A 15,011-nucleotide genomic window follows, 5' to 3' on the forward strand; every position below is an offset into this window, starting at 1 on the left:
ACAATTTACAATTTTAACTTAAGTTCATTGTATCAAAGCTTTTCCCTTTGCAAAAAAAAGAAAAAAGCTATTAACTTCATGTAAAATTTATTTTAGGTATGGCTGATTTTGCAGACATACACAGGTTAAGAATCATTTCATGTCATATAATGATTAACATTTTGAGTACTTCCCATTTGCCAGACACTGTAAAAAGTGGTTTACACATACACTTCTTTTGTTCTCATAACCCTATAAAGTATGTACTATATGTGACTACCCCAACCTATCAACTGAGGAGACTGAGGGCATGTTAAGTAAACTTGTCCAAGGCCGAACAGCAAGAGCTGGCTTTTGGACCCAGACCACAGTCTGATTCCAGAATCCATACTCTTTTAACAATTTTACTATATTAATTTGTGAAAATAAGGAATTTTTAAAGGATTTATTATTTTTCTCAAAAAGTTCTTAATATGGACACTCAAGAAGGATAATGGCTTATAATTCAACCAAAGTATTAAGTATTCTTCCTTTTAACACTAAGTTAAAAGATGCACAGTAGAACATTAATTTTTTAAAATCTTTCTAGCACTTCATTGTTTTCATTATATTTTGTACATCGGCCTTTTTTAAAATAGAGGTATAACTGACAAATAACATTATATAACCAGAGGTGAAAGATGTGTACACTGAAACCTGTAAGACATTAGTGAAAGAAATTGAAAATACATATAAATGGAAAGATAGTTTATATTCATTAATTGATACTTAATATTGTTAAAATGTCTATCCTACTCAAAGCAAGAACATTAATTTTTAAACATACTATTATTTTGATTTTGTTAAATTTATATTATCAAAATTGTTACCATGTTCACAAACTTCAGAAACCTTTATAATGGGTAAATCGTTTCTCACACTGGAAGTACTTAATTCAGGTTTGACCTTAGAAGACCACAGTCTGTCAGTGGGTACATAGAAAAGAAGCCAGAACATAGAGACATAAAATATAATGGAGAAAAGGGGTGAAATGCCATTTAATGTATGGAATTTTGTGGTTATATACAAATATGGTTAAGACAAATCACTTGAAGCAAAAATATACACTAACAAATAATTATAGTGACAAATAATAAGGAATATATAATAGTATGTTAGCTTATATAAAGTGCCATGGGAGTACAGCATTGAGAAGCATAAATATCAACTAAAAAAGTGGAGGAAGGCTTCACAGAGAAGGCATTTATTTAGGGAACAGATCATTATTTCCTTAAAAACTAAAATACAAGTCAGGAAATTCATCAATTTTTCTCAACTTTAATGATGAATTACCAGTCAAAAGAGTTTGGTGTTTACTTTTAAATCTCTAAAAATCATGACTAAATAAAATGAGCTTTTAAAAACAGGTTGATTTCACTGAAAATGTGACTTATAGTATAGTGAAATTAAATACAGTAACAATTTAGAATTACCTATTAAGTTAATTGCTCATTTCTTTGATTTCACTTAGCATCGATCTAACTCAATGAGGAAGGTTACATTCGTACAAGTTTACCCAACTTAATGATTAACTATATTCACCTGCCAACCCTCCCCGTTTATGTGGCAAATTGTAGTATATATAGAGTTTAGAAATCTAGGTCTGCTTATAGGAGAAAACTAATCCAAAATTCCTTATAATTAAATTAAGATTAAAAATGTACACGATTAAGCTCTTTCTTATTATTGTTCCTCTAGTTATTTCTTCCAGAATTGACCAAGACCATTCACCATTTGATTCTTTATCTCCACAGCCAAAATCTAGATTTGCTATGTTGGATGATGTAAAAATTTTAGCCAATGGCCTTCTTCAGTTGGGACATGGTCTTAAAGACTTTGTCCATAAGACTAAGGGCCAAATTAATGACATATTTCAAAAACTCAACATATTTGATCAGTCTTTTTATGATCTATCACTGCAAACTAATGAAATCAAAGAAGAAGAAAAGAAACTTAGAAAAACTACATCCAAACTGCAAGTCAAAAATGAAGAAGTGAAGAATATGTCACTTGAACTCAATTCAAAACTTGAAAACATCCTAGAAGAAAAAATTCTACTTCAACAAAAAGTGAGGTATTTGGAGGAGCAATTAACCAATTTAATTAAAAATCAACCTGAAATTCGGGAACACCCAGAAGTAACTTCACTTAAAGTAAGTAGAAACCAAAAAGTGTTCATGATTATGTTTCAATGTGGATCTTTTTAAAAAATATTTTAAGACATGGTACTTTACTTTGTTGCACAGTTGAAATACTGTATTTTATTTAAGAAAGCCTCCAGGAAATAAAACTTTCCGTTATAATTTTAAGTTAGTTTTTGTTCCCCTAACATTATATATGAAAACAACTAAACTTTACATTTCAGATGAAAAGTATAACTCAGTAAATAATAAAATATAGAACACAGTATTGTAAATTATTGGAGGCAAATAAAATGTTAAAGGACTATAACTTGAAACTATTCTTCCATGTTTAAAATAAATAAAAGTAATATAGTGAATGGTAAAGACTTATTTCTATTAAAATATTGGGTTTTTTTCCCCATTTAATTGAAGTAGTTGAAAGTTCAGAAAACCAATTATATAGATAGTATACTTTAAATAAAACATAAAAACAAAGATATGTACTATTTGAAAGAAGGATACAAGAGAAAAATTCCCAATATTAAGTTTTCTAATCTATTAACTTTAAAAAATTAGATTGTGATAATGCTATAGAAAATAAAAAAGTCTAATTTAAGAAAAATGAAAGCAGAAACTCCTAACCAAACTACAACCTACATCCAGACTTTTGTAGAACAGCAAGATAACAGCATCAAAGACCTTCTCCAGACCGTGGAAGAACAATATAGACAACTAAACCAACAGCATAGTCAAATAAAAGAATTAGAAAATCAGGTAAGTCAATATTTTAATGGTATATCCAACCTTTGACATAAAACTTAGGTTTTTAAAAACACTGAACCCTAAAATTATTTTAAGTAATTATAGCTGAATAGCGAGTAAAAGGATCACATCAGCATAAATGCTTTGCTTGCAGACCCTGAAGCTAATAAACTTACTGGGTTTGAATTTTGACTCTAAAACTTTTGTATGGCCTTGAATAAATTACTTAAGCACTCTGTCTCTCACTTTCCTCACTTACTCTATGAAGATAATAAGAAGAAACTATCTTATAGGACTGTTGTGAGAAAAAAAGAATTAATTCATGTAATGTATATCGCCAATATAGTAGCCAAAGTGATTGTTACAATTTAAATTATACCACGTCTCTCTTTGTTCAAAACTGTACAATGGCTTCCCATCTCACTCATACTAGCCTGTGAGACCCTGGATGACCCTTGATTATCGCACTGACTTCATCTCTTCTACTCTAGTCATACAAGTCTCTTCACTGTTACTGAAAAACATCAAGCACACTGCCATCTCAGGGCCTTTGCCTTGCTGTTCCCTATCTGGAATGCTCTTCTCCCTGGTTCTGCAAGGCCCACTCTCATTTCCTTTAGGTCTTTCTCAAATATAGAATTCTCAATGAAGTCTTTGGAAGTCACTTAATAATTAGAATCCCCTTCTCCTTCTTGAAACCTGCTACCCTCCTACATTACTCTCTTTTTTCCCTTAGCACTTTACCTCTATTTAACATAATATATATTTTAGTTATTTATCTTGTCTGTCCCTGCACTAGTATGTAAGCTCCATGAGTACAGGGATTTTCTTCCATTTTTAAAAATACCATTGCCCCAGAATATAGCACACCGTCTGACACTTAGTAGACACTTAGTAAATACATGTTGAATTAATAAAGGCAATGTCATATTCAGTACAAAAAGTCTATAAAAACTTGCTACTATTTTTATTCTTATTGTTAAAAACTGTGTGCCTGATAATTAAATTTAATTCCCGACAATAAAATTAATCTAGAATGTAAACAATGAGCTAGGTAAAGCTATCAGAATCTATTCATTCCAATATATGATACCACAGTTCAAATACTAGTTAATAATACTATTAAACAGTCATTCAAGAGGGTTTCAAAAATAACAGACTTGGAGAAGCTGATAAAAAAATAGTTGCCAAGAATTATAAAACAGATAGTATTATCAATACCCAGTAAACAAACATATTGTTATATGTTTCCGTAATTTTGTGACTCATAATTTTACTAGGTTATTTTTGCTAATTTATGAATCATAATTAAGCAGGTTACTTTTGCTAGTTGTCCAAAACTTCTTGCCAAGTAGTTTGATTTCCATAATTTCATTCTTACTGTATGTTATTTTCCTAAATTCTATTTCCTATATAATTAAATAATCTTGCTCACAAATGTATAGTGTCATTACTATAAAATGATACATCTAATAATAAAATGTATGAAGAATCCAAACAATGAATTTCTGAGTTGGTAAAAGCCTTAGCTTAGTCAGTGTTCTCAACCTGTGGGTCACGACCCCTTTGGGGGTCGAACAACCCTTTCACAGGGGTCGCCTAAGACGAACGGAAAACACATACATAATTACATATTGTTTTTGTGATTAATCACTATGCTTTAGTTATGGCTGGGGGTCACCATAACAGGAGAAACTATATTAAAGGGTCGCGGTATTAGGAAGGTTGAGAACCACTGGCTTAGATCATCTGATCCAACTTTGTCAAGTTTAAATGAAGAAGCCAAAATTCTAAAAGTTAACCTTAAGATCACATAGTTACTTAGTAGGAAAGACTACTACCCAGTAAGTGAACTTTACAACAGATCCTTATGAATTAGGTCCTAGTAAATGCCATTTATGCTAATATAAAAAACTAATACTAATAACACAAGTTATTAAATACATACTCTGCTTTTCTCAATCAATAAGAAAAGCTATCAGCCAGTAAATTGAAAACCTAGCATACTTTAAATATAAATAAACTTATTGTTAAACACACAATGAAATATTGAAAATATTGAAAGTAAATAAACCTGCCAATTTCTTACCTTTACAGACATGTTTACATGTCAAAAACTATCAGAACAGCAGTCTTACTGAAATTATGTGCTATGTCTTTATGGCAGGTCTGAGAAACAATAAGACCTACAACTGAGAATTATTAAATTTAAAATCTGTCTTGCTACTGAATACAGTATATATTCTATTCATATAAATAAATAGAACATATTAAATATTTACACAAATTCTCTGCCTTTGGTCTTGATGTTTTTAAATCAATTTGTTTCTTTGCCTCATTTTTTCTCTATGTATTAACTCATTAAATAATGGTCCTAATTAAATATTCTGAGAACAGATTATCTGTACAATCTATATAGCATTGTTTGCCCCTTGTAAAAATCAAAAGCAAAACACATTATGAACTAAAAGATGCATGCAAGTTTTACTTTCAACATCCTCACTCAGATTCCCCTAATTGTATATTCAGTACCATTTTAAAGTAGACTTATATTCTTTTATCAGTTAAGAAGAAGTGGTATTCAAGAATCCACAGAAAATTCTCTTTCTTCAAAACCAAGAGCACCCAGAACTACTCCCTCTCTTCACTTAAATGAAACAAAAAATGTAGAACATGATGGTAAGATAATTTGGTTTCCTTCTTGAAGCTATTATCAAATTTTTCTTCTGTCTTTAACATTCCCATCAAAAAATCCCTATTTTCAGGGCCTGTTCTAGACTAAAAGAGAGTTAAGAGACAAAGCTACCTAATACAATGTCAACCTAAATTGGATCCTGGGGGTAGGGGGGGTTAAGTCTATAAAACACATTCTTAAGATAATCATGGATATATGGATATAGATTTGATATTAGATAGTATGGAATTATTATTAATTTTCTTAGCTGTAATACTGGCATTGTGTAAGAGAATAATATGTTTAAGAGATGCATGCTAAAATGTCTAAGGGGTTAATGGTCATGTTTATAAATTACTTTCAAATAGCACAGCAAAATATGTACTTGTGGATATATATGTTTATAAAGCAAGTATGGCAAAATGTTAACTATTGAATATGAATGGAAAGATTATGGTGTTCTCTTCATTATTTCTACTTTCCATTGCTTGAAAATTCTCTTAAGAAAAACAAAAAGATGGAAGAACAAAGTCTCCAATCCCAACCAAACTTCAACAAAAGGATATACTTAAAAAACACATTTACGTTTTATGTAATTCATACAGAAAAAATGTCTCTATTAGTTTCTTCCATGTATGTGCACTCTTCTACATACATCTGTGATACCTTCTATGAGCCAAATATTAGTTTCATATGTAGTATTTTATTTATATTCTTCCTACATCTAGCAAACAAAATGTCTACAACATTCATTTTGTAAAATAGGTTTTGTAATAACTATTTTGGTATTCTTTGCATAACATGCCATCTAATAAAAATGTGTTAGCATAAAGTACTTTTTTGTTGATGCATGAATTTTAGTAATCTATTACTAAAAAAGGCTCAAGGCTACAGTCATTATAATTCCATAAAATGTCAAGTAAAATCTCAGGCTCTATAGATATCATTCTTATTACTATATTTTATGTAATAACATTTTATTGATTCTAGACATGCCTGCTGATTGTACCGCCATTTATAACAAAGCTGAACATACAAGTGGCATCTATTCCATTAGACCCAGCAACTCTCAAGTATTTAATGTCTACTGTGATGTTAAATCAGGTAAAACTAGCCTACAAAGAAAACTGACAGTACTTAGTTCAGGTTACTCACTACCTATTAGTAAGACCAATCCTGTTATCTTTATTCTGAATATACAGTAGTCCCTCTCTATATCGTGGTTCACTTATTGTAGCCTCACTGTATTGCGGGATTTTTAAAAATATTATACTTAATTATTTATAGCAGATTTTTCACTATATCGCGGGATGTTGTGGTACTGTATACGTATGTTGTTAAAGTTATGTAGGTTTAAGAGTGTAGAATATATTTAACAACATAAATAGTGTTTATAAAAGTGTGGGAAAGGTTAATACGGGACTGGGAACAGTTAATAAGGGACAGGGAACGGTTTATAAGTGTGTGGGAAGGGTTTATAAAGCCTTAAAATATATATAAATACTAAAATAAATGTAAGGTTCCTACTTCGTGGATTTTCACTATGGTGGGGGGGGAGGTCTAGATGTAATACCCATGATAAGTGAGGGAATACTATATATAAAATGAAATATTAACATGAGTAGTAGTTATATAGATCTAATATCTATATTTGCCTTTATATATTTACTCATTCATGTACTCAACATTCTCCATCTTTTTCCATAAAATAATCTGAAATGACTATTGTTAGTAAGTTTAAGACAAACTCATTAATTGCCTTTACTTAACTTCTTAATAAATAATAAAATTATCATAACAGCATTAATAACTATATAGCCACCAATTAAAACCAAACGAAATAGGAGCATTTTATTATATGTCAGCATGAGACTACTAAAACTGCATATTTTTGTTCACTGTATTCAGGTAAATCATGGACATTAATTCAACATCGAACAGATGGATCACAAAACTTCAATGAAACTTGGGAAAACTACAGATATGGTTTTGGGAGGCTTGATGGTAAGGTGACTTCATCCATCCACTCATTCATTTACTTGTTTAAATATTTATTGAAGACTTATCATGGACTAGGCATTAGGAATGCAACAATGAGTGAGGAACAGTCCCAGCCTTCATAAGACTTATTAACAGTTACACATTTGTTTGTAATTACACTTATTATGTCTTTATTTGAATTTTATTATTCACAACCACATCTGTTTTTAAGTATACTTATCACAATTAAATTCAATGACTTCTAATTATCATTATTAAACACAATTTTGATTAAGTGCTATGTACTTTGATACAAGGTAAGTGCTATGAATGGGCAACAAAGAAAAGCATCTTTATCATTATCATTCTTTCTTATTAACATTTTAGATATTAATTATTTAAAGGTTGGGAGAGATGAAGCTGTGAGATGTATTGTATAAAATGTTTATATTTCAATTATTAAATATTATAAATGTATACTATAAAATGTGTGGTTTAAAATAAATTAGTTAACTCGATGCAAATTATATTTTAATCAGAAAATAAATAAGATAAAAATAAAATGAGCAAAATAAAAATAAATACCAGAGGTTTAAAATCCAAATAACACATTATATAAGCCATGGATAATGTACAAGTACACATGTATAAAGTGGAAAATATTCATTATTTTATCAAATGTTTAAACACCCAATATATACTATTGGAGCATTAAAAAATGTTTGTATTCAAACTACCAGTTAAATTCCTAACTAAAAGGTAAATCCAGTAATATGTTTTGTAGCTCCAAATCTTCTAAGAGTAAATGAACCCCAACATAAAAGGCTGACAGTTAAATTCAAAGTACTCATTTATTTCTGTAAGCAGGTAAGCCATTTATAATGCATTCAAAAAGCTGTGTATAAATAAGTGCCCAACAAGTGGCTTTCGTATCTTTTAAATTTAGGTTTCCTTATACTAACCTATTGAAAGCACACAGGAAATCAGCTTTGGTACCAAATTTCTTTTTCCCAAGTATGCAATTCTACACCCTTGGTGGTGGTAATTATATATATGCTTGGTGTTGAAAAAGCGAGCTTTTCCTCGCTTCCTGGTTTCTAGTTCATAGGCAAAACTGAATGAACAATGTTGACAATAATCTTAGAGTTTTGTCTGTTTTTGTCAGCCTTCCCATTAAATCGTATTAGAGATTAAAAAAAAAAAAAAGCCATTTGTACTTGCCATCCTTAAGATGAGGTTCTCTTTACTTTTTTACATAAATATTTTGATAAAAAGGATTGTGATAAGTTAAAAAAGTCTATTTGTATTTCTGCTGTTTTCAATTCCAAATAAAAATAACTTAATTATAGAGAAGTTATTAAAAATTACACTTTTTGAATTTTAAATGTTTTTTTAAAAACTTATTTCCTTTTTTTCACAAATAAATATATATATCAAGCAAATATCAAAGGCCAAGACTATATTTGAAGAAAATGACTGTTATTATCCAGGTCTCTGGAAATACTTAAAAATCTCTTGATCATATATGGGTATTAATAAACAGCTGATGGTAAAGCCATACATATAAGGATCCAGAGGTGAGATAATATTTTACCAAAGACCAGACCTAAAAATACCTAAAATAGGCTAATATGTTTAACCCATGAAATATGTTTTGTAATATCCACTTTAGAAAAGATAATCAAACTTAGGCAAGTCCATTAATATCCTTAACATTTTTTGTACATGTAACTATCTTCAATAAAACTTTTAAAAAGAAGTATTTTCAGAGAGTGTAAAATAACAAAAGAATTCAAGACTAAAACAACTCATTTACTTACACTAGTAAAAAACTGTCTCAAAAAAAAAAGTCAACACCTAATCTGCAGTTAACATCCATAGATTTTTACAATTTTTCTTTTCAGGAGAATTTTGGTTGGGTCTAGAGAAGATATACTCCATAGTAAAGCAATCTAATTACATTTTACGAATTGAGCTAGAAGACTGGAAAGACACCAAGCATTATATTGAATATTCTTTTCACTTGGGAAATCATGAAACCAACTATAAACTACACCTAGTTGAGATTACAGGAAATGTCCCCAACATACTCCCAGTAAAGAAAGATTTGGAGTTTTCTACTTGGGATCACGAAGCAAAAGGACATTTCAACTGTACAGAAAGTTACTCAGGTATCCTTTTCTTAATATCACTATTTTTCTTCTTTTCTCTTTTCTTTTAATTATATTTTATTGATTATGCTATTACTGTTGTCTTGATTATTCCCCCTTTGCTCCCCTGCTACACAGCCCCCCACCCCAACTGCCTCAGGCAATCCCTCTGCCCCCAACTGTTCATTTCCATGGGTCATGTATATAAGTTCTTTGGCTACTCCATTTCCAATACTGCACTTTACATCCCCATGGCTATTCTGTAACTACCTATTTGTGGTTCTAAATCCCCTCACCTCTTCACCCATTCCCCAACACCCTTCTCCCACCTGGCAACCATCAAAACACTCTCCATATCCATTAGTTTGTTTTTTAGATTCAATTGATAGATTTGTATTTCTTGCCATTTTGTTGTTCATAGTTTTGATGTTCTTCTTTTTCTTAAATAAGTTCTTTCACTATTTCATACAATAATGGTTTGGTGGTGATGAATATCTTTAGTTTTTTCTTGTCTGAGGAGCTCTTTATCTGCCCTTCAATTCTAAACAATAGCTTTGCTGGGTAGAGTATTCTTGGCTGTAGGTCTCTGATTTTCGTGACTGAATATTTCTTCCCAAACCGTTTAAGCCTGCAAAGTTTCTTTTGGGAAATCAGTCTTATGGGTACTGCCCTGCAGGTAACTAACAGCTTTTCTCTTGTTGCTTTTAAGATTCTCTTTATCTTTAACCATTGGCATTTTAATTATGATGTGTCTTGGAGTGAGCCTCTTTGCATCTATCTTGTATGGGACTCTTTGTGCTTGCATATCTATTTCCTTCACCAAATTATGGAACTTTTCTTTCATTATTTATTCAAAAAGATTTCCAATTTCTGGCCCTTTCTCTTCTCCTTCTGGAACCGCTATGCTACAAATGTTGGACCTCTTGAAGTTGTCCCAGAGGCTGTTTATACTATCCTCATTTTCCTGGATTCTTCCTTATTCTTGTTCTAAGTGATTGTTTTTTGCTTCATTATATTCCAACTCATTAAGTTGATTCTCAGCTTCATCCACTCTACTGTCGTTTCCCTGTAAATTGTTCTTTATTTCAATTAGTGTATCCATTGTTTCTGACTGGATCTTTTTTATGCTGATGAGGTCTTCACTAAACTCCCTGAGCATCCTTACAACTAGTGCTTTGTACTCTGCATCTGATAGTGGTTTATCTCCGTTCTGTTCAGTTCTTTTTCTGGGGTCTTGTTCTGTTCTTTCATTTGGGCCATGTTTCTTTATCTCCTCATTTTGGCAGCCTCCCTGTGTTTGTTTCTATGTATTAGGTACAGTTGCTTTGCCTCCATTTCTTGGTAGTGCGGCCTAATGTCCTGGGTGTCCTGTAGGGTCCAGTGGCACAGCCTCTCCTCTTACCCAAGCTGGATACTTAAGGTGTGCCTTTTGTGTTGGCTGAGTACACTCTCCTCTTGTAGTTGAGCCTTCATTGCTGTTGGCAGGTCAATGGGAGGGATTTACCCAGGTCAGTCAGCTGCAAGGACTGGCTGTGACCACTGACCACCAACCTCTACCTTCTGTGGAGGATCAGCTGTGCAGGGGCAGGGTGGTGGCACTCTGACGTGGTCTGTAGCTGTTCACTGGGTACCCTGGCCCTGGGATTTCCCAGGTGGTGCAGGCCAAGGTCAGCCCCTACCTGTGTTTTGCCCAGGGCCACCCTGCCTGAGCTATGAGCAATCTGAAAAAGGCTGCTACTTATGCTGGGCTTGGAGATTCCCAGGCCAAGCCAAGCTGTGAACCTAGGCTGGCTGCTGCTAGTGCTGGGCCTGGGGCTCACTGAGGCCAGCTGTTGCTTTTTTGAGAGGATTTAGGAAGTTGTGAAGCAGGAGCCAAGACCAGCCATTCGTATGGAAAAGCAGCTTGGGTGGGCCCATTAGCTGGATGGGGGGAAGTCTCTGGGGATCTCCAAGGCAGGTCAAACAGTGTTAGCCAGGTTGATAGAGTCTCACATATGGCACCAGCTTGCCAGCTCTGTGGCTCTGTGGTGGGAGGTTTAGGAAAGGGACAATGGCCTCTGCTCACCTTGATACCAGACACTTCAGTTTCTTCTCATATACCACTGGTGCCTTTCAAGCTGCTACCCTGGCGCTGGAGCTCAGAGAGAGTGAGTCTGAGTAGGTGAGTCCAAGTGAGGGTTCTTTAAGAGGAACTGCTTTAGGCTCTAGCAGTTTCTTCCACCAAATCAATCCCTGCTGGTTTTTGCAGCCAGAAGTTGTAGGAACTTATCTTCTTGGCACTGGAACCCTGGGCAGGGGGGCCTGGTGTGGGGCTGGGACTCCTTGCTCCCAGGATATCCCTCTTGAACTTTTATCCACCACACGTGGATGAGGGACCAGCCCATTCCATGTCTGCACCCCTCCTACCAGTCTAGATGGATATGGTTTCTTTAATTCTGTAGTTGTCAGACTTTCATTCAACTCAATTTCATAGTTGTCAGACTCATTCAACTCAATTTCTGACGATCCTGAGTGATGGTTGTTCTATATTTTAGCTGTAATTTTGATGTTGTTGTGCGAAGAGGTGAGTCATGTCTGCCTACGCCACCATTTTGACCTGAAGTCTCATACTTTGTTTTTCTATGTTCATACTATCTTCCCAAAGGATTAGCTAATATCTACAATTTCAACTCTTTAATATCTGAATCCCAAATAATTTTTTTCTATAGGTAAAAATATCTTAAGTGTTAAAACTTGATTCTAATTCAACAGGTATTTTACCTTTAATTTTGCTCAGATATCTTATTTTTGTTTGGGTATATGAGACTTGTAAAGACTATTTAAAATTAAGATATATCATATAACACTGTCATGTTCATAAGAAATGAGGATATACTTGTGAGCAAATATAGTAACAATAACTACATGTGATTCCGTATCCATTAAATTGTGTATCTATCTTCTTTAGGAGGCTGGTGGTGGCACAATGTATGTGAGGAAAACAACCTAAATGGTAAATATAACAAGCTACGAGCAAAAACTAAGCCAGAGAGGAGAAGAGGAATATGTTGGAAGTCTCAAAATGGAAGGTTATACTCTATCAAATCGACCAAAATGTTGATCCATCCAACAGATTCAGAAAGCTTTGAATGAACTAAGGCAAATTAAAAAACCAATAAATTAAATATTAAAATCTTTCCATGTTACTGTGGTTTAATAATCTGGTGTTAAATCCTTAATAGAGGCTTTACGAAAAATTATTTTAAAGCTATGATCAACTTAAGATTAAACATATCATCACATCACCTAAAAGAACACCATTTACCTTCTCAAATTCTTATATCATTTATTCACTTATCTTGTGATATGAAAATAGGTTTTAGATGTCACAGTCTAAATTTTAATCAATGGGTGAATTTTTAAGTAACTGTCTTAAATAAAAAACTTACAAAGAGACTTTTATTTTAAAAGTCAGAATGTGGACTAAATTCACAACTTCCCCAGTTAAAAAAAGACTAGTTTTCTTGCTGAAATCTAAACTTGAATAAGTATAAAAGAATAACAATTGTATAGGTCTTAAATGCTGTAATATTAATTTCAAACCAAATTTCACTCAATTCATAGTACATATGAAAATCTACATAAATTTTTAAACTAATGCTTCATTTTGCTACAAAGTAATTTGGAGTAAATGTTTTATATGCTTTACTTATGAAGTGGGATGTAATACTGTATTAAAATATGTTCACTGTCTTAAATTCAGTAATCATGATTACTAAGTCATATTGACTTTGATATCAGGTACCACTGTACCTTAACAGATATTTTCTAATTTATCTATAATGTATACATTTTATATGTTTTAATACTTAACACTGTGAAAACAAAACATTTTAAGGGATCTCATCAGAATACATTAAGAATGAATATATTTGTGACAACTTAAAGAATTTATTCCCCCAACATGGTGTGATCTAATACTTATATGTAGATTTTCAAATAGAATTAAAACTCATTCAATTTATTGAATGTTTAAATAGCCCGAGACACGTGTATGTATGTTTCCAAATTAAATAAAAACTCAGTTCCCTAAATTATAGAAATTTAAATTCTTGTAGTTTTATATTCACATCCTAGAGAAGTAATGATTGTTATGTCTAATTTAAATAACATAGTCTAAACCTTCAAGGATTATTAGATGTAAACTTTTGACAACAATATCATTAGTCAGTATTAATTTTAAAGTAAGTTTTTAAAGAAACTACCAAAGAGAAATAAAAATTTGAATTTAATACAGTTTTTAAAGGATACAGTACCCAAGTTATACAGTGACTCACCTTAGTCAATAAATATTCAACCCAGTATATATCATGTATGTATCATGTGTATACAACTGTATATCATGTATTAAAAATATATGACATATAAATATATGATCTATGTGGATGCTAAATAAATATTTTGTTTCAAAAAAGCCACAAAATATAGGGAAGAATGTTTTAGTTTTCAGAACCTCAGCCATACTGTCAAAATTGACTTTTTAGAGTCAGAATACCAAAGAAGCTTTCTTTAATTAAAAAACTGAAGCTTTCAAATGCAAAATAATGCATTGTTTAATATACCAATTACTTCCTCCATTTGTTTTTCAATTTTTTATAATTCTCAAACAATATGTTCATTTTGTCCCTTTTGGGAGTTTTGTTAGTTTTATTCTTCTGCTTTAAATATAAAGCTCAAATTGAGAGAGAACTGTGGTAGAGAAAGAGCAAGAATTTTTCCCTTTATTGTTTACAAAACCATGCCCTTCTGTCCTCAGTACTTCACCAAGAGTTTTAATTTCACCACTGACTCACTATCGTCAAATCTAAAGGCCTTTTCTCAGTCCACATAAACTTTGCTCTCCCTACAACTTACTAATAACAACATCCTTCTTTTCAAACTTGGCCTTCATTTTGCTTCCACATATTACTACACTATCCACGGAGTATCCATAACTTGAATCCATCTTTATAGTCCTATTCCAGTGGTTCTCAACCTTCCTAATGCCGCGACCCTTTAATACATACAGTTCCTCATGTTGTGGTGACCCTCAACCATAAAATTATTTTCGTTGCTACTTCGTAACTGTAATTTTGCTACTGTTATGAATTGTAATGTAAATATCTGATAGGCAGGATGTATTTTCATTGTTACAAATTGAACATAATTAAAGCATAGTGATTATTCACAAAAACAATATGTAATTATATATGTGTTTTCTGATGGTCTTAGGTGACCCCTGTGAAAGGGTCATTCGACCCCCAAAGGGGTCGCGACCCACAGGTT

The 15,011-nt window shown here is 32.3% G+C and overlaps 2 protein-coding genes across 2 annotated transcripts in view; one reads left to right on the top strand and one right to left on the bottom strand.

Annotated features, from left to right (window-relative positions):
* The window catches only part of DOCK7 (dedicator of cytokinesis 7), a 192,186-nt gene that overhangs the window by 100,081 nt on the left and 77,094 nt on the right, over nt 1–15,011 (bottom strand). The window lies entirely within an intron of this gene.
* On the top strand, nt 1,630–12,883 carry ANGPTL3 (angiopoietin like 3). The gene is made up of 7 exons (XM_090269554.1): nt 1,630–2,171; nt 2,805–2,915; nt 5,468–5,582; nt 6,568–6,681; nt 7,486–7,581; nt 9,462–9,728; nt 12,655–12,883. Exons 1-7 carry the CDS (start codon nt 1,677–1,679, stop codon nt 12,837–12,839), a joined length of 1,383 nt encoding a protein of 460 aa, XP_090125680.1. The 5' UTR covers nt 1,630–1,676; the 3' UTR covers nt 12,840–12,883.

This window comes from Furipterus horrens, unplaced genomic scaffold (assembly GCF_987537825.1).
Source record: "Furipterus horrens unplaced genomic scaffold, mFurHor1.1.pri manual_scaffold_3, whole genome shotgun sequence".
NCBI lineage: Eukaryota > Metazoa > Chordata > Mammalia > Chiroptera > Furipteridae > Furipterus > Furipterus horrens.